Genomic DNA, 20044 nt, shown 5'->3' with positions numbered 1-20044 from the left:
AACAGTTCTCTTATCCTGCATTTTTTGTCAGCATATTAATGGTAATAATAATGATAATGATATTTATGTAGCGCTGAATCTTGTGCAGAGACAAATCAAAGCACTTTTGCACCAGTCATTCACACGCATGTAGAACTTGACAAACTCAAGACAAGGAAGAGGCAGGGAAGGGAGGCTATCTTGGGAAGAGGTGGGTTTAAGGCCAGACTTGTCTATGGAATGTCAGCTGCCAATAAACACAGTAGTACGATACACCTTCCCAAACCTGACAGCTGAAGTCCCATGCAGTGTTCATAAGTGTTGTGGATAAATAGTTAAATGATACAAGATGTTTACTACATTGAATTTTTTTTTTTTTACTTTTTTTTTTTAACATGAATGAAATTCTGATACACAAAGCAAAAGATAATGGCAGTGAATGGAGCGTGGAACTGTTCACTTTGGTATCACAGGTAAAAGCTCAACGGGTAGATAAATCCTCATTCACCAATGCCATTAAAAATCAGTGTTCTCATCCAGCTAAAAATGAAAAAGTTGCCTGTCTTCTATCCACTTTTTCAGCTCCTTTAATGCTGACAGTACTACTGTAATTCTGCATTTCTTGTGAAGTTTGTTCCTTTCGAAATGTATTTCTCCTTTGATCAACTATTAAGGTACCCATATCACATGAAGTTTATTGGTTTATTCCAGTGTGTTCCGTACACTATGTATTCCGTTTGATGTGATGAAATCTTTTTCCCCAACTCCAAGAGATCATGAGTGTTGAACTGCAGCCTGCAGTCCATTCCTCTCACCCCTTTACTCCTTGAGGCCCCACGCTTGGCGCATCATCAAGTCAAAGTAGGCGTCATTGTCCACAGAAGCAGACACACCAGCATAGTAGTTCTCAAACTCTTCTCGTGTAATCTGGCAATGAAAACAAAACCATCATTAGTTTGGTTTTTTTCGTGGGGTTTTTTTTTGGGGGGGGGGGGTTCCAAAGTATAAAACATTGAATGAAAAAATGTACTCTGCAGAAAACAGAGTATTGCAATAAACCTCGAGGGAAAAGAACAACAGAAAATGCATCATTGCTGCTTTGATACTGAATAACTTTCAATAGGTGGAAAAGACCAGAGATAAATAACGGGTGGGGAAGTAATAAGAAGAAGAAAAAGGCTGGAAAGAAAGTGTAAGACAAGAACTTCAAAAGAAATAGAAAACAGTTTTGTAATGAATAAGAGGAAAAGGGAATAAGTAACATCTTCAAGATGAGAGAACGGGGTTGTTGGGTTTTTTTTAATGCACACAAGAACAGATAAAACGTAACAGCACTTCAGTAAAGATAAGTGTAAGACAATAACTTCAACGATGAATAGAAAACAGTTTTGTGATAAATACGAGGAAAAGGGAGTAATAAACATCATCTTAAAGAGACAGAGAAAGTGTGATGATAACACATATTCACACACACTCAAAATCAAGTGAAAAAAGCAAGGGCATTTGTGTAAAACTGAATTATTTCCAAATGAATTTAATTTCTAGATATGCAATGGTTAAAATTTACCAGATTCTCTCTCTCTCTCTCTCTCTCTCTCTCTCTTCCTCTGGATGATTACTAAGAGTCATGTTTATGTGAGTGATTAAATATATGCTAAGACTTGTTCATGTGAGTGATTAAATACATGCTGTCAGTTTCAGCTCAACAGATTTTGGTGTGTAAAATTCAACATGCTCTGTTTGATATGAGTACTTAAACTATATTGCTGCAGAGCAGATCTTTTTGTTTTTTGCTGTTGTTGTTTTGTTTTTTTTTTGGGGGGGGGGGGAATTGTTTGGTTTTTGTCTATTTGTTCATTTGCAAATCTCCTCTTGTGGGTTTGTACTTGAGCAAAAATGTAAAAACATGAAAAGAGAGGGAGAGAATGAACAGAGGAATGAAACTCCTCAAGTTCATAATGATCTTCAGATACTGGTGTTTGAAAGGTTTTGACTTCTTATGACTCATCAGTATGTGTGTTTTTTCTGTGGAAAAGAACTCTTTTAAGCTCAAACTGAATGTATTCCAAACACAAAAACAAAAACCTTTGGAATGTGAGCTTTTTATTTTCAGTATTATGCTGACTAATGACATTTAACCTGCATGCTGAGCTTGAAAGAAATCTGCTGTAGGTTCTTTCGTCCATTAAATGTGTATGAGTATTGAAGATTTTAATTCTGAGTGATAAAACTCTGTTCAAACTCAACATATATTTCCCAGCCCACACCAGTTTAGAAGCAAGAATGGTATTTTCTTTCTTACAGCGAACATTTTTGGAGCTCATGCTATTTTGCGACATGTGATGTGAAATTCACACCAGCACTGTGACTAATTTCATTTCATTTGCCAATTCAGTGTTTTGGTTTTTCATCAAAGTGGTCAAGGCTGAGGCATAAAAGTAGATATATCCCATACAATCCTAAAACCATGGTGATAATACAGTCAACAGTTTGGTGAAGCCACCCAGCACAAAGTTTATGAAGGTATTCAGGAATGTCCATCCTCCTTTACCAATTTCCACAATGCATTTGGTATGTCTGTACAGTTTAATGTCGTCAGCAAATTGTTCAGTTGATACTGGTTTTGCTTAGTGAATATAATAACCATATTTATTGAACATGATATCCAGTCCTAATTTTGAGAGGAGACATGTTTTTTTCCTTCTCTTTCATGTGTACAGATTGCAGTGATCACAGACTGTTGAGCCCATGGCTGTTCCTAAATCACAGATAAAGTACTGAAGCAGTCGCTTTTTATAACAGCACTCAGGAAGTCTCTAAGATGATCTATAGTGAGGTTTGTACAAGTGTCATTTAAAAGTCTTGAAGACAACCATGGCATCATTTGAAAGTATAACTATTTTAGAGGGAAAAGCTTGTCTGCTTTGCACTGAGTTGTTTACAGGTGAAATCTTGACAGCTTTGTAAGTAATATTAAGATAGCCCCCACATAGCCTTGCACATGACAAGGTGAGGTTAAGACAAGTGATGCTCCCTTGGTAGGTGTTTTTTGTTGGTTTTTTTGTTTTTTTTTTGTTTTGTTTTTACTGTTGACTAGGTCTTAAATACAAAGTGGGATTCTTCTGCATTCATGGACTGTTGTTCCAACATTCACTCATATGTACAAGTGGGCTTTTACATATATGTTTTTACCCTACCATGTAGGCAGCCACACTCAGTTTTCAGCATGTGCTTGCTGGGTATGTTGTTTACATAACCCACTAAATGCTGACAAGGATTACAGGATCTTTAACATGCATATTTGATCTTCTGCTTTCATATACACATGAAGGGTGTTCAGGCACTAGTAGGTCTGCACATATTTTGACCAGGGAGATCGGGATATCACCCACCAAGTGCACTAAAACAAGGGATTTAACTCAGGAAACTCCACTGAGAATCCAACACTCAAATCAGAGCAGCCGCTGCACCCATCAGTGGGATACAAGCTGTTCAAAATCCACAGAATACCTTCAACCACATCACAATGTCAATGCCAGAATGATGTCACAAGAAAACCAAAATAAAAGCCTCCTACATATGCTGCTTTTGCGTGCAGTCAGCAGCCTGGGACCATGAGCCTGATCAGTCCTCTGAAATAAAATGGAAAAGTAATGTATTCATGCCTCATGGAAGACCCTGACACAAACTGGGCACCCTTTGGAGTTATTTACCTGTCGTTTTGTCCCTCTTTTGGTGGACTTCATTTTTCTTCCACTTCCTTCACTGTGCCAGTTCACTTTCACTCTGACAGAGATACTGACGCCTGTCAAGTGTTTGCAGGAACAATCAGGAAAGTTGGTAGGAACATTTTTAATTTGGTAGGAACACTCAGACTCCGAGCAACATCAGCAAACGTACATTTTTATCTACAAGGTGACTCCATAGCTTGATCTACCAGGGCACACACAGTGTTTGACTGAGTTGCAACTTGATTTAGCCACATTTTCTCTTGTTCACGCTAACGATTAAGCTGATTGGTCCACTCAATGCTGTTTCAATATAAACACACACACGATTAGTTGAGCATCATCACATGAGACCAAAGTTAATAGTGACTGCCCTGGCCTCATGATCGATTGGTCCAGAGCATCTGAGTAATGTTACAACAGGAAAGCATGTGACCATGCTATTTAGTCGAAAATTAACTCGTCAGAACAATTTTGACATCTGAGTGACGTTGGAACAACATGCGATTGAGCGTAAGAAAATACAACGAAATCGTAACAGTTGGCATCTCTGCTCTGAGTTTAGGAAAAAGACTCTTTAGATGCAGTTGATGACAACAGCTGGAACAGTCTCTACTTGGGGTTATTCTGTTGACTTCTTATATTCACAGTCAGGAAACATAAATACCATTTTCTCAAATGATTTTATTTGGTCTCAGTTTAATTTGTATTTTTACCATGCTTGTGGTGACACGTAGGCATGTGTGTGCGTGCTAAGCTAAACTGCACACTTCATTTTAAACTTGGTATTCTTATTCTGCCTTGTGTCCATGCATGCACTTATGTACTTAAGTATTTATATATCATACTGGTTTGTGTATTTTGTACATTTCATAAACATTACAGTTTTGTTTTCAAAGACAAAGGATTGAAAAACATAACACATATATCTTACAAAATCTGTATATTAATTGAAACAAAAATAGATGAATTTACACAGTTGCACCTTCACAGCAATAACGATATTCAAGAAACCATAGGTCAGTCTAACCTTGGTAGGGTTGGCCTGGCCAACAATCTGAACCTAACCATAGCTTCCTGGCATGTGCAAAGTTTCTTGCATGTGGAGTTCCTTTTTTTCTGTCTCTACATGCACGTCTTTAAGGCACCTAATAGATATGCACACATTGGTTTGACAACATGCGCTGATACAAAATGAAGCCAACTGTTAGAATATATATATATATATATATATATATATATATATCTTTACACCCCCACCCACTCCACTCTCCTTTGTTCCCACCCCCCCTCCCCCACCCCCCAAGTCCCCCAACAACAGGCAGCTTTAGAGAATTCATGACTGGTGAAGAAGAGCAATTTGTTCTGCAGAGATACTTCTGAAATGACAGTAATAATAATTCCAGCAGTTGATCTCCTTCATCTGAGGCATGTGTAATTTAACGGCATTCAGACCAAAGTAAAGCATATTCAAACATTCATATGTCTGTCATACATTTATGAGGGTAGTTATGTTTCACCTGACAGGGCTTTTATGCCTGTTCAAGATTCAGTAGTCAATGGTGAAAAAAAAAAATCTTGCCATAATTTACACTCAGTGCTTGATGATAACATGTTCAGTTAATCAGTCTCTTGATTTGAAATGAAACTTGAAGGGCTTTTGTTATAACATTACATTCAATGAATAGTCATCTTGAAGTTCCGTTTGAAATGAAACTTGAAGGGCTTTTGTTATAACAGTACATTCAATGAATACTTAGTCATCTTGAAGTTCCAGCTACTCATTTTATTGCTGTCATGTGAGGCTGTGGTCAAAGAAGTGAGTGCACTTTGCAGATGAAGCAAACAGCTTGTAAGGAGCTGAAAGGAGTTCAAGATCCCAAGCAATCATTTTATACTCCATGTACTGTGGGCTGTCCTAACAAAATTCCAGTTATTCAGTTTTGTTTGTTCATGCATTTACCTGAAGCTGTGATCTACACTTTTTAAGTGCAGTAATTCGCATGGTGATTTTCTCAACCACAGAGATGGCAGCAAATGTTAGTTTGCCACAAGTATCAGATGATCAGTCTGATGGGTACACAGTGAATGAACACACTCAAGTGAACTCAATCCAAACAAACTTGGATGGTCATTTCTCTGGACTTTTTCGTTTAATGCAAAAACATCCTGACTGTAAAACAAGGTTTATGTACACTTTGAGAGACATAACAGACATTTTTATATATAATATTTATTCATATATTGTCAAGACCAATGAGTGTCATATAAATAAGCATGACCTTATTCAAGGGAATATCTCCCAACATTTGTAAATATTTGCAATATTAAGTAGTACATGTCCACTGCAACTACACATTTCATCATTAACCCTGTGAGTGCCCCAGGATGGAAATGTCCATACCCTTCCGGTCTGTAAAAAATAAAAGTGCTCAAGACGGAAATTTCAATTCTTGTCATTGTAGGAATTTTCCTATAGCAAACTCATTAAATTCACTTGAAACTGTCATAACTGAATAGTGTGTTCATTTTCCTTTCAGAAAAGTGTTGGCTATATATACTTTAATTTAGTAGTTTGCATGTTAGAACTGCTTTTTACTTATAATCTGTGACCATAACATCATTTGACAAATAGTTGTCACTAAGCATAAAGCAGACTTGGCACTAAAATGTTTGTATCCAGGAAAAAAAAGAAGATAAAAACTGTTCCGTACTGCAATATTATTTAAAACATTCTCAGGTGAATGATAATCATCCTTCACAACTGGGAACCTTTGTGAAACTTAATGCCAGACTTCAACCAGCCCCAGAGTTAACAAAATTCCTCACTCCAACTAAATGATCATCATAAACAACATATGTCACCAATACCCCTGTTACAACAGTCTCACAAGCAACAATAAAAAGCTCACACACACACATTAGACCTTCCACAGTTTGCTTACCTTTGACACAATAAAGATGTCCCGCAACCATATGTTTCAAACAAATGTAACTAGCATTTCACCAAACATTTATGCCAACATGTGAATGTGTTGTAAGCAACTTACACTGCTTTGTTTAAAACAATTGAGAGAGAAATGGTCATTTAATGAGAAAAGAATCTATGAATATATAAAATGTGCAAAGGAAGTATACGAAAATAAACAACTTACTAAAAGTGCAAATATGCAAAGGAAATATAAAAAATAAACAAGCTTACTAAACGTGCAAAGAAAATACAAAATAGATGAGCAAGTATTTTAATGACAATACATCTGTGTCTGAAAGATGAAACTGAGCAAAACTGTAAGCAATCTACATATGTATCACTTTTATCATATTGGAGAGAAGGGGGAAAAAAACATTATTTAATAACACCTACATACGCTGGTCCAAAGCAAAATGTCTGGCTTGTAAAATCCAAATAATTTAAAAATGTAAGAAAGATACTTCTCCATGTCCACAACCTCACAACTCCATCATGATTCCAGTCATCCTTCTCTGCAGGTGGCAGACATGCCAGATTAAAATGAAAACAATAAAGAGTGGTTCTATCATACACAAGCCCTTACAACACAGTCCAGTTTTCAAAGTTCTCAAATGATATCTTCACATGAATCACTCCACAATGAAGCAGAGGCAAAGATGATGTTGTGCAGTGAAGACTCACTACAGCTTCCAGGCATTTTTCATCATCAGATCAAAGTAAGCATCACTGTCAATGGAAGCGCTGACACCAACATAGTAGTTTTCAAACTCCTCTCTCGTGATCTGAAAGGAAGCACACAGCTAGAGTGCACATCAGAGTGGTTTTCAGTGCAGACAGAACAGCAGGTAAACACAGGGAAAATCATGGGTAAAAAAATTTTAAAAAACACACACACAGGGAAAATCATTCTGGGTAAAAAAAAAAAAAAATTAAAAAAAACACACAGGGAAAATCATTCTGGGTAAAAAAAATAAAAAAAATAATAAAAAAAAACCACCAGGGAAAATCATTCTGGGTAAATTTTTCTTTTGTTGCAATGGGAAGAGCCACAGAGAGTAATCATGGGCGAAACTTATCCAAACTAAAAATAAAAAATAATCAGGAACATCTAGCACAATGCCTCCTGAAGAGAAGGGCACACCAATGACATCAAAAACAGACATAATACCCCCTTGATAATGAAATCATTTTCTCACAACAAAAAGTTATTTTTCTGTATACTTTCCTGCCCTTAGTATATTTGCTCATCACATCTTGCCTTGGGTAGCACCAATCAAGCCTTTCAAAGGCAGTAACGCTGAACAAAAATCAAAAGTGAATGCCCCCGTCCATATCCCAAATACACTTCCACTCCCATGCTAATGAATATAGTTTTCCAGCTGCAAGTTTTCTCCAACCATTGTATCTGCCAGAGTGGTGGGGATGGAGTTCAATACTGAAGGACAGGTAACTGAAAATTCTGGGGGGGGGGGGGGGGGGGGTGGGGGGGGGGGGGTTGCTGATCTGCCTTTACTGTTTGTGCCTTTTTTCCCCTCAATACAGCAGGAAATAGGATACGATCCTTGCAAGGAAAAAATGTGCATGAAATGAAAAGCGGTACAGGTCTCCATGCCTGTCTCCCGAGTGCAGCTGGGTGAAAAGATGGGGCTCCATAGTAAGTTCCAGTGGTTGGCTCGGTACAAAAGTCCACCAACTGGAACAGCCAGCATGTGTTCCCTTCAGTGGAGCCAGCAGGATTTACCTGCAGAGCTTCCTCACTACCTTGCTCACAAGCTCCACCAAAATGAAGGGCAATGAGAAAGCATACGCCATATACATTTTCTTTTTTTGACAGCTGGAGCCAAGAAGATGGTACTGAAGGCAATGACAACTGACTAGTCAACACTTACTGTTGGGTTCTGAAAACCTAAGAAAATTATAGCATGCATGAAAGCAGGAACTCTATTACTCAGTTCTCTATCAACTGCACCAGCTTGTTTCTCAGTGCCTTGGCCTTCAATGCAGTGTTGGCAGAAGTGCTTCAAACAGGTTGAAGCAGGTAAACACTCACTCAAATTGTTGGCAGCTACCAGAAATTGCTCATTATCTTCAGTGTGTTTTTGATACCACTCTTACACATTTTCTGAATGGTCCCTTGCCCATAGAAAGGCCAGTGGTGTGTAAGGAAATCAATGTTAAGACAAACTACAAAAGGCACTCTGAGATACATGCTTTCCCCTGCAAGCTTGAGAGAGAAAACTGGGAGCTGTGTCTCACAAGCACGGAAGTGATGTGAAATATAGGAGACAACCATGATGGACTGGCAAACCTTCCACTTTCAAATTCTTTTTCAAGGCTATAGCCTTTGAAAGATCTGAGTACTTTGTTTTACCTGAGCATTGTGAGACACCACATAGCCTAACAGTCGGTCATCAATTTTAAACAGGACAAAATATACTTTTCTTGTCACTTGAATCAGTTTCTTATCTCACAGTCAGAAAAAAATCCCTCTCTAAACAGAAACGTTTCACCCATGAAAAGAAATAATGTCGAGGGTAAGGATAGTAGGAAGAAGGTAGGGGTTGTGACACACACAAAGATTGTTCTAATGACCACAGAGTATACACTGTGCACTAAAGGGAATATACAGGAAATTCATAATGCTTGAAATTTACACAAAAGGCCTAGACAGTTCATAAAGTCATAATCATTGAACAAGAGTATCAGAAGATAAAATCTCTGCATAAGTACTTATACTTTGATAGGTAAAAACTTGCAAACGGATACTTGCCTTTCATGAAAAGTTTTGATCACTTGTTTGCTTTTTCTATACCTTACATCTTTTTGTTCTGTCCCATCTTCTGATGAAGTTAACTAAGAATATCAAACCTGCTGTTTTATTACCACTAGCATGATTTTGGCTCATTCTGACATCAGTGGCAGAATACAGCATGTATACCTAGTTGTTTCATGGTCTGAAATCTTGTTTGTACATTCTCAGTTCTTTAATCAATCAGCTACTGATTTCTGGCATGCTAATCAGTTGCATCTTCTCCGTTTAAATTCTCTGAGTTGATCCATCACTTTCCTAAGAATTTATAACTGACAGAAGTTTACTAAGTGATGCAATCATCTTCTTACTGATAGAACATTTTCATTTGCTCTGCATATACTCAGCTTATCTTATTCCGCCAACATTTCAAGTCAGATTAAAAAACAAAACAGTGCACAATGCATACCTCTGCTTTTTTTATGAGGGAAGGTGGGGTGGGGGGATACAGTACAGCAATGTATCAGATTGCTACAGTAATTTTTGCATTGGCAGCAAACCTGCATCATAAAAGAAAAATCAGTCCACTGTATTTCATCTGTATATGTTAAGCTTAATTGGGAGACAGCTCAGTTTTTGTATTAACTTTTTCTTTAACAACCAACTACCAGGCATTATCAGTTGGGGTGTTGTTTTTTGTTGTTGTTGTTTTGTTTTTTTGTTGTGTTTTGCTTTTTGGATGGGGGTGGGGTTATACCTTATGGCATGTTCTATTACATCTTCTGTTTGTTTGCGAACTGTCAATTTTCCCTCAACAGAAATATTTTTTATGAATTTGTACAATACATCTGAGAAGAAATTCTGACCATAATTGAATTGGAACTTATCAGAGAATTATCAACAAAATATTTCTAACCATTAATATCTACACCTGAAAACAAAGTATAAAATTAGTATACTTAAATCTTTAAAAAGAGCACACGCAAAGAACTGAACACATGAGTACAGAATTAAATCACATCAGCAACATGTTCAATGTAGCAAAATATTTTAGAAATAAACTAATGAGCAAAGAACATTCATAAATTCAAATATTTGTATTGCACTGTCATCCGTGCCTGACCCAGCAAAGCTGCCTTCCTGTAAACAGTGTGTCAGATTGATTGGTGTGTTTGTTCGTGTGTATGTGTGTTTAATCTTATCTGCTTCTTGAGCTACTGTACTTCATATATGTGAATGTTCTTCCTGCATCATGTCATTATATTGTTGCTAATGGGTTGTTGTTGTTTTTTTTGTTGTTGTTTTTATTTGTTTTGTGTGTGTGTGGTTTGGGTTTTTTTCTTTCTATTGTTATAAATTTCCAGAACAAAAACAGTAAAATTTCTTTTGGTTTTTAATTACTCCAGTCCAGATTTCTGGTTTTATATCTTCAGACTATTTGTAAGACCAGAAGAAAAAAAACAAGAATCAGATATCTTATTCAGCCACTCAGTTAATGAGAGTGCTTTCTTAAAGGATACATATCAATAGCAAAATGTTGTATACAAATATATTTCCAACCTGACACGCAACCTAAATACGCTGAAAGGAAACTTTCCAGTTATTATTACAAATAGGTTATAATTAAAATTGGTTAGTTAACTCACACCCAAATCAAAAAAAAAAGCTTGCAATAAAAAAATAATAAAACGGGAAGCATAAAACTGCACCGTCAAAAACAAAATACTTCCACAAAATAAGAATAAAAAGGAAATGGATAAACAAATAAATCCAAGTTAGTAATTTCTTGAAAAAAATGTTACTGTCTACTGGAAGCTATTGTTAGTATTTTAATTATTGTCTTTCTTTCATTCTTTTTTATCATCTTGGAACACAACATATTAGTAAGTCAATAAACCTTCAAATGTTAAGAAAATCAAAATAAGCAGCAATATGTTGTTTTTCAAAGATTATAAAATAACATTTGTTAGAAAAAAAAAAAGCTTTAACATGAAAAACCACAAGAGAATTGTGAAAGATTTTTTTTTGTTTTGTTTTAGAAATCTAGAAACCACTCTTTTTGAAATCTAAATACTTTCAATAACAAAAAAAATATTAAATAAATATTATCTTTGAGATATAGTCCCTCTGACAAACTGACTGAATTATGTATGATGGATTAAAAACAAAACACAAAAAAGAGTTATGAGTAAGACAGACACAAGAACACAGTGTAAGACAGACACAAGAACATATAGTTTACATACAGAGAGTATGACAGAGTACATGGGACTGAACTGTTTGTATGCCCATCATTTATACAGTCATACATTTTTATTGTTTATTTATGTCAGTGCAGGAGTAGCATTGCTGCTTTTGCTGCTGTTGTACTGTTGATAAAATGTGTTCTGAAAAAAAAAAACAACCGCTAACACAACTCAACAGAGAAACACCAGAGGAACGTTCTGCAGTATACACACTGGAGAAAGAGAAATTCTAAATGTAATAGTTTGCAAAGGACAGAGTCTGCATCAGTGAGTCACGGTTTAGTATTTGTAATCAAAATTAATTTTACTGAAATATGTCCTTTGTAAATGTCAGCTCACTTCCTCATCAATGTGTACACACAGACTCAAAATACCGAATGTCTGTAAATGCACTGAATAATAGACATTGGCTGCATTAACAGATGGCTAAAGAAAAAATACCTCCACTGACATTTAACTGTTGCAAAGTAGTTAAACTAATGTTTTTGGTGCTTTGTGGTAAAAAAAGAAAAAAGAAAAAGAAAGAAAAGTACTTAAAAAAATTTTTTTTTTAAAGAAATATAATGTTGCTCATCTTCCCTCCTTCCTTCCCCCTCTTTGCCATGAAATACAACATATGATACAGTACCATATGGCAAATCTTCAACATTCGTAACTGTTCTCATCTCTTTCACACCTGTGAGAAGTCACTCCAGTCCATGTGGAGTTGTTGCCTTGTATGTGACAGGCTTACCACATTATCATTATAAAGAACTTGGTTTTACAGTACAGTGTCGCGTATCACATAAAATCAAAAAATGCAACAGTACATGGTCTAAGAAAACACACTGCATGCAATATATGCAGATGCTATGTCACACTCACAGGTATACTTTCCATGTTAGCTTTTTTGGACAAAGTCAATACAGTTGGATACAAAGATAAAGAAAAAGTTCGAAAGAAGACAGAAGTGTTACAAAACCTATTCAAACTTTCCATTTAGCTTCTTTTTTTTGGACAAAGTCCATACAGGTGGATACAAAGATAAGGAACAAGTTGGAAAGAAGACAGAAGTGTTTCAAAATCTATTCAAACCAAGGTGCCCCTCCCTCTGTCCTTCTGTCCCTCTTTCTAGTGTGTTTAAGCATTTCTAAGATTGGTGAGTTTTCGTCACTTTTATTTTCCACACAGTGGCTCATGATGATGGTTGCTGAATATTGTGACACTTCCTTCTCATGCAAGACTTAATATCAGAAATGTTTTTTTGTGCACTGCCAAAAACAGAGCCAAAGTGAAATAAAACCACTTTGTGGTAATAATATGTATCAAAGAACTACCTCCCTTCACAAGACCCTCCTCACACAGACACTAAAGTTCAACAATCTTTGCCACAGTCAAATGAAAGCCATGCGCTCACTCTCGTTTAATCATTAATGAAATCCAACAACAAGTATGTCTATTTTTCCGTCAAAACAACTGACCAAAGATCCAATTTCATAACAAATGGTGTCATATGAAGTGAGGCTCACAGGATTTTTCTTGTTATCAGTTGCCACGTGCTAAATAGATTTATTTCCACTTTCTGACTTCTGCCTTCTTCCTTTGTGGCTAATAGACTAGTTATGACTGATCTCTCTTTTTTTTTGTAGTTTTATTGTTGTTAATGTTTAATTCCAATCAAGGGCTACACACAACACAACAAAGCCCTCTATAATCCTCAAAATACAGCAGAATTATAACACAAACACCTCTAAATAGTAAAGGTTTGGTTATGTGCCATGAGAGGGAATACCAAAGACATGCTGAAAGATTCCTGTCAAGGTACCATGTTCTTTCTTCCTTTTGTTTCCTTTTATTGTTTCAATTTGAATGTGTAACATAAGTACGTGTTGTGCAATAGGATGTATGTTTTCTTTGTTTTTTTTAACAATCTTCAACATGTGCTACATACTAACTGTGCAAAACTATATCTCAGCAGGCTGTTCTTGTTTACACTTGTGTCTTTTCACAACTGCAATGCACTTTGTGTGCATCAAATTGTATGATATGTGTGTGTGTTTTTACATGTGTGTGTGTGTGTAAATGGATGTGAATGTAATACTTGTTAACACACAGGTACACAATGTGTTCACAGGCACATGTATGCATGTAATAGTGTGTAGTTTCGCATGGTGTATACTGACCACCCTCCCCCAATCCTTACCCCCAGTCCCCTTTTTCAGTTTTGACATTTCTCACCCTATATGAATTTCCCCCGATTCCTCAAAACTGTTATTTCCTCCTACCTTGCCATCTTTGTCCTTGGAGTCAAATGCTTCCAGGAATTTGCCCAGGCACTGATCCTCTGTCCACTCTCCATTCAGATATTTGGGATGTTTCTTCACACTGTACACTCCTCTCAGATCTTCCACTGTGACAATACCATCACCTGACTTGTCCAGTTTCTGGAATGCTTTGGCGATCAGGTCCCTCCGACTCCGGCTCATTTTTGGCTGCAGACAGAAGGAAGCACGCTTTTGCATGTACCCATGCATGCACAACACCCAAAACACATAATCCTGTCGAAATGACTACAGAGCAAGTGCTCTGATTGCCATTGCAATGATTTGTTATTTGCTCACTCCTACGCCAAACCCCGCAACATCATGGCCTATTTCAATCTGCATATAAGCAGAACAGGTCAGCAGATGAAGCCACGATAACACTTCTTCCTCATGCTTATACCCACCTGAAGAAACAACGACAACAACTAAACTTCTTGTCTGTGCATTCTTTTCATTCTTTTTGTTTTATCAGCTTTCAGTACAATTCAGCAGCATCTAATGATGGCAAAACTCCCAAAGATATGAGTTGAGAAAGAGGCACATTCTCTGATTAGTTCAATACTAGACTGAATCTTGTAATACTCAGTTTCCTAGTTACTGTCCATCCACCTTAGACTGTTAAAACATTAGCTTGTCCACCCTGGTGCCTGAGTGCTAACCTGTTTCTCCCACCGTTCACAGATTTCACTGCTGCCCGAGGCGTTACACTAGTGATGGGCCATAGAATCTACCCTGCCTCTTCACTAGACTGGCTGCTCAGCCATCTCCACGATTTGGGGTACTCTAGTTATCCCCCCCTCTCTTATGTTCAAATCCTCAGTGAAGAGTGGATACATTTCTGGTATCTATTCATCTCAGTCTAGCCTGCTGCTCACAAGGTTCAAACCTAGCCAAAAGCATGTTGAACAGTTCTTGGCTCCCTTGACACCATCTCATCTTACAGAACCAATTCAACTGGAGCACCTCAAATTACTGTGTTATCTCCAATTTAATTCACCCTGTACAACACCAATGGGCAAAAAGAAAACAACTATACTCTTTTAATCATGTATTCTGTTGATTTGTGGTGCTGCAGTAATGGTGACACAGTGCATTCACTGGCTCTTTTTTAAACCACCAAAGAATTTATCATAACAATATTAGTATTGTGACTCTTGTTCAGAAATGGTGTTTCTTATGATTTTATGGTTAATTAATTGGATTCCTTTGTTTGTTTCTATCCCCCAAATTTCCTTCTCCATTCAAAATTTCTATTTTTTGTCAGATTTGTAATTGTATACAGTTCGATCATGTTCCCACACACATTAACATATACACTGCACACACTTTTTTCCCCCATCTAAAATCACTTCAGTGAACAAACATTGAATTAATAACCAACCAACACACACACACACACACACACACACACACACACACACACACACACACACACACACACACTCACTCGCACACACACACTCCCGTACACGATAAAAGATAGTGATCATGGAGATACAGATGATAATTATTAAAGAGTATTTGGGAGAGAGAGTAGAAAATGACAGAAAAAGACAAACTGAAATTGACACAGCTTACCAAGATGGCAGAACAGAGGGATGGAAAGCAACAGACTCAACAACACAAAGACAGAGAGGAATGCATTCAAACACACAGACAGTGCACAGATAGAGAAAGTGAAATGTTATTGACACAAATTTCATTGTTTTTTCCCCCAAAAGCCAATCATACAATGAACGTACCCTCAATTTGACCAGGAATTCATCAAAGTCAATGGAACCACTGCCATCAGCATCAAATAAGCCAAACAGTTGTAATGCCTGGTCTTTATCGTAAGTCAAACCAAAATCTCTCAGCCCCTTCTGAAATTCTACAAACTGGATCGTCCTGTTTCCATCATCATCCATGATCTTGAAATTTCTGTAAACCAGAAAAACAACTTGTATGAGTCATTGTCATCTTTGTATGTTCACATTCAAACTGACATACACTCAACTCATATAGAATTGGCTAACTTCTTGACCACCCCTGGATGGAAATTTTTATCCCCTTTCGATGTGCAAAAAAGTGTCTCCGCCCACTTCATTGTAGGAATTTTCATAACAAAATCATTCAGTTCCTGTGAAGTTGTCATAATAAGATAGTGTGTGGGGGTTGATCATATCTGGTGTCAATTCAAACTTGGAGTCCCAAACACATTTGCGTCACAAGCAGTGGCCTGCACTGCTTCTTTCAATAAGCTGTTCTACACTTTGACTGTTCTTCACAGGAATAAGGAGCTCCTGTTTAGGGTTCCAGATAAATCAAAGAGAAAGCAAGTTCTGCTATTCATGCCCTTTTCACTGACAGGAGGAATCAAGGGGAATTTTGTCTGGAAACAGGGGCAGTACACCAGGCCATTGTTGATTACATATTTTTTTCTGTTGTCTTCAACTATTTTCATGTTCATGGATCAAGGTAAGGATTTTTTCCCACAGAAGATACTTACAAGTTACATATTATATGTATTATAGAAATCATACTAAACCTGTTTACACAGTATATGGGGAGATTTTCTGTGTTTTTACCAGCTTATACTTGTTCGTGTTGCCAGCTTTATGAATTGTTTGTTTTTTATTTGTTTGTTGTTGTTTTTAGCACTGTTCATCATCTTTCATACACTAACTTCCTGTAACAAAAATGCCTGTCCCTTAAATCTGAGCACAAGACCATCCAACATTCACCCTTTTAAAAAAATTTTTAAAAAAACAACTTGGCGACTAGGGCCAAAGCCCTAAGTGTTCCACGGTTGAGCCAGCGAAGCTCTTTGAAGCACTAATTTTTAACAGTAAACACAATCAGCCTCTCTAACACACACACACACACACACACACACACACACACACACACAGATTTATATATATATGTATGTGTGTGTGTATATATATATACATACATATATATAAATAGATGGATTGACATATCACACCAATGACAAAACTTCTGTAATGCACGAGTTTTCATGAAACTCTTAACTCCAATTCTCGCGCGAGGTAACAAGCCCAAACACGAGCAAACACGTCGAACGTTGTCATTTTCAAAGACCGCCACATAATTTTAGTCACAAAATGAATATACTAACCTCGCCAGATTTTTTATGCCCGTTGCTCCTCTCATTAAGATCTGCATTTTAAATTTTTCCAAAGGATCGGTTGTTTCTTTTTCTGCTTTTTTGCACTTCTGCATGAATTCCGTGTTCGTTCTCTGCGTACATGCCATGGCTGATGATTTTCTGTACAATCTGCAACAATCACACATTTCATCCTTTTACTACACAAAAGTGCCAACCTTCGATCGTTAAATGTAATCTGGCATTATCCATCCGAACAAATAATTTTGCCCTGAAAATATTAAAACGCTTAGGGGTCTTAGGATCATACATACCAAGTTTGTTTTGTGTATGGCACCTCTGTCGCAGGTTCTCGATTCAACGAACACGTTTCGCGAGTTGAACCGATGTTTACCGATGATTGTCACTATGGTTACAGGGAGGGGCAAATATCCTTGTATGAGGCATGTGTATATTAACCAATAGCTAATACTGATATGTTTTTCCTATTTTGATATTCAGCCTGTAGCTTTAGCTGTGCATATTTCACAAGCAAATGCTGCCGTATGGGGGGGGGGGGGGGGGGGGGGGAGGCTGATATTTGCAGAACATTTTATCGAGGAGACGATAATGCATTCAGAGTTATTTCCCTTGGTGGTACTTGAGCGGAAAAAATCAATGGTCTTAACTTGATAGACCGTGCACAGCGCACAATTCCAGGTGACTGGCGTTTTATAGTTGCACCCCGAGAGAATGGGTGGAGGGGGCGTACGGGGGCCGTCAGCTGGCCTTCTTTGAAATTAAATTTTGAGCTCGTGACAGAGCCAGCGTGGACTGTCACGAGGGCGTTCCAGTCCGATACAGTTCGCTGGAAAGAGTTTTTGAACCGCACCGTCTTGCAGGGCTGGATGGAGAGCACCAACTATGGTTCCGCACGAAAATGTCGATGTTGTCAGATCATACAGACTGATAAGCGTTATACCTGACAATGAATCTGACAGTTGTGCTTTGTTTTTGCGGTTTTTGTTTGTTTGTTGTTGTTGTTTTAATAATTACAAGGCATCGCCGGTACTAACCCCTCAACCACCTTAAAGAAAGAGATTAGCTGCATTTGTTTCTTACGGACCAGCAGTAGGTTCTCTTAGAATCAGGGATGCGGGATCGATAGTTCCAAACGATGAAGCGGGCAGCACATCTGTGTACTCTCTCCAGTGCATAGATGCCGTCCTTCTTGTGCGAGTGTTGGTACGGCAGTACTCAAGGACTGCCGACTAAGCGGATTAACGATACATTGGCGTCGCGCTTGCATCCTAATGTGGGGCAGTGACGGAGACTGCGTCAAACGAAGCACGGAGTGGAGCTTTCTTTGCAGTCTTGGCTTTGAGTTTGTGATCTTCTCAACGTAGGCCCTGGGAAGGTCGCATGGAAAGGAATTGTTTTAGTAACACGTTTCAGTGCTCCCTCCTTTCCTTACTCAGTTGTCCTTCAGTCTGTTCATTCATCTCCTCGTTTGTGTTATTTGGTTTATGTAGGTATACATGCACCGAGTCCCTTGAGCGATATTCTAATAAAAGCAGACATAGTGGTTGATTTTCATACAGTGGGGGAATCACTGAGCCAATAAATAGATCTACATATGAATACACTAAGGGTGAAACCGATTACTCTTTTACTACTACTCGTACCACATACCCCCCCCCAACCCCCCCCCCTTCCCCTCATATATATATATATATATATATGGGGGGTGTCTTTGCTGCATATAGGTTATTTGCTGCAGCAGCTGCTACTACCATCGCTGCTACTTTTACTACTGCTGTAGCCGTTCAGTGCTGGCCGACTAAAGAGTTGGCAAAAATACTTCAAACTAGAAAGGAACTGACAAAAACAGCTTCGAGAATTTCATCAGGTGATTCGGAAACAGCAAAATACGGGAGTATTCGCTTCAGGAATTTTATCAGAGGATTGGGTAAAATACCATATGGATATTCGCTTCTGGAACTTCATCAGCAGGCATTGCGGAAAATGTCACAGGAGCATTCGCTTCTGGAATTTCTTCGGGGGGTTGGACTGAGGAAAATGCCACAGGAGCTAGTGTGCCAGCTAAAACACCCAGGAATGTTTCCATAGATGACTGACAGAGCCATGTCCTTTTTGCAGCCTTGATCAGCAGCACAAAACAGTTGACTTGTTCTGTCTGTAGGAGCACATGCACACAATTGAAAACTGCACACAGACTTTCAGCGTACACATGGTTTTACACACACACACACACACACACACACACACACACACACACACACACACACACACACACATCCTAGTTGTGTATTTCAAGACTGAAGCAGTGGATAATCGCCAGAGTGTACATCAGTCATCAATACTGGGCAATGGAAACGCGGTTGATGTCAAGTTGTTACAGTGGACTCCACTTATAAGGACCTCCGATATAAGAACCATCGCTTATAGGGACACCCCAAAGCAGGTCCCTGCCAAAGTTGTTCTTTGTGATCACTTATTAAAACTCGCATAGAAGAACCCTCTGATATAGGGTTCATCGCTTATATGGACAGCACTTGCTAGGTCCCCACATCAAACTTTCCTCGGATATAAGAACCGCAAGTAGGAATGATCATTTCTAGGAAGTCTGCGATTATTCTATTTTTGGAACCCTCGCTTGTAAAGACACCATCTGCTTGTTCCCAACACGACCTCCCCTCGGATATAAGAACCGAAAGTAGAAGTTATGCTCGGTTCATTTTCGTTTCGTTTCATTTCCCAGAATTTCCAAGAAACATTTCTTCTACAAGATGGCGGAGCGTAAGAGAAAAGCATTGTCTCTCCAACAAAAAATCGAAATAATTAGAGAGGTCGAGCGTAACCCTCAGAAAAGCAAAAGTCTCATCGCTGATAAAATGAAAGTTCCGAGGACGACTTTGCTCAACATCGTAAGAGAAAAAGCCAAATACGTTGGGCAGTT

At 38.0% G+C, this 20044-nt stretch overlaps 1 protein-coding gene across 2 annotated transcripts; it reads right to left on the bottom strand.

Annotated features, from left to right (window-relative positions):
• On the bottom strand, positions 1-17555 carry LOC143280114 (calcyphosin-like protein). 2 transcript variants are annotated; one of them, XM_076584663.1, is made up of 5 exons: positions 17400-17555; positions 17098-17256; positions 15719-15896; positions 13938-14144; positions 1-906 (listed from the first exon to the last, which is right to left on the bottom strand). In XM_076584663.1, the coding sequence occupies exons 2-5, from the start codon at positions 17232-17234 to the stop codon at positions 799-801; spliced, it is 630 nt and encodes a 209-aa protein (XP_076440778.1). In that variant the 5' UTR covers positions 17235-17256; positions 17400-17555; the 3' UTR covers positions 1-798. The 2 variants fall into 2 exon arrangements, with proteins under 2 accessions (XP_076440778.1, XP_076440779.1); XM_076584664.1 differs by lacking the exon at positions 1-906 and adding an exon at positions 5838-7460.
• Between the last annotated feature and the right edge of the window lie 2489 nt (positions 17556-20044).

The sequence above is a fragment of the Babylonia areolata genome, chromosome 3, assembly GCF_041734735.1.
Source record: "Babylonia areolata isolate BAREFJ2019XMU chromosome 3, ASM4173473v1, whole genome shotgun sequence".
NCBI lineage: Eukaryota > Metazoa > Mollusca > Gastropoda > Neogastropoda > Buccinidae > Babylonia > Babylonia areolata.
This window is presented reverse-complemented; position numbering and strand designations above follow the sequence as displayed.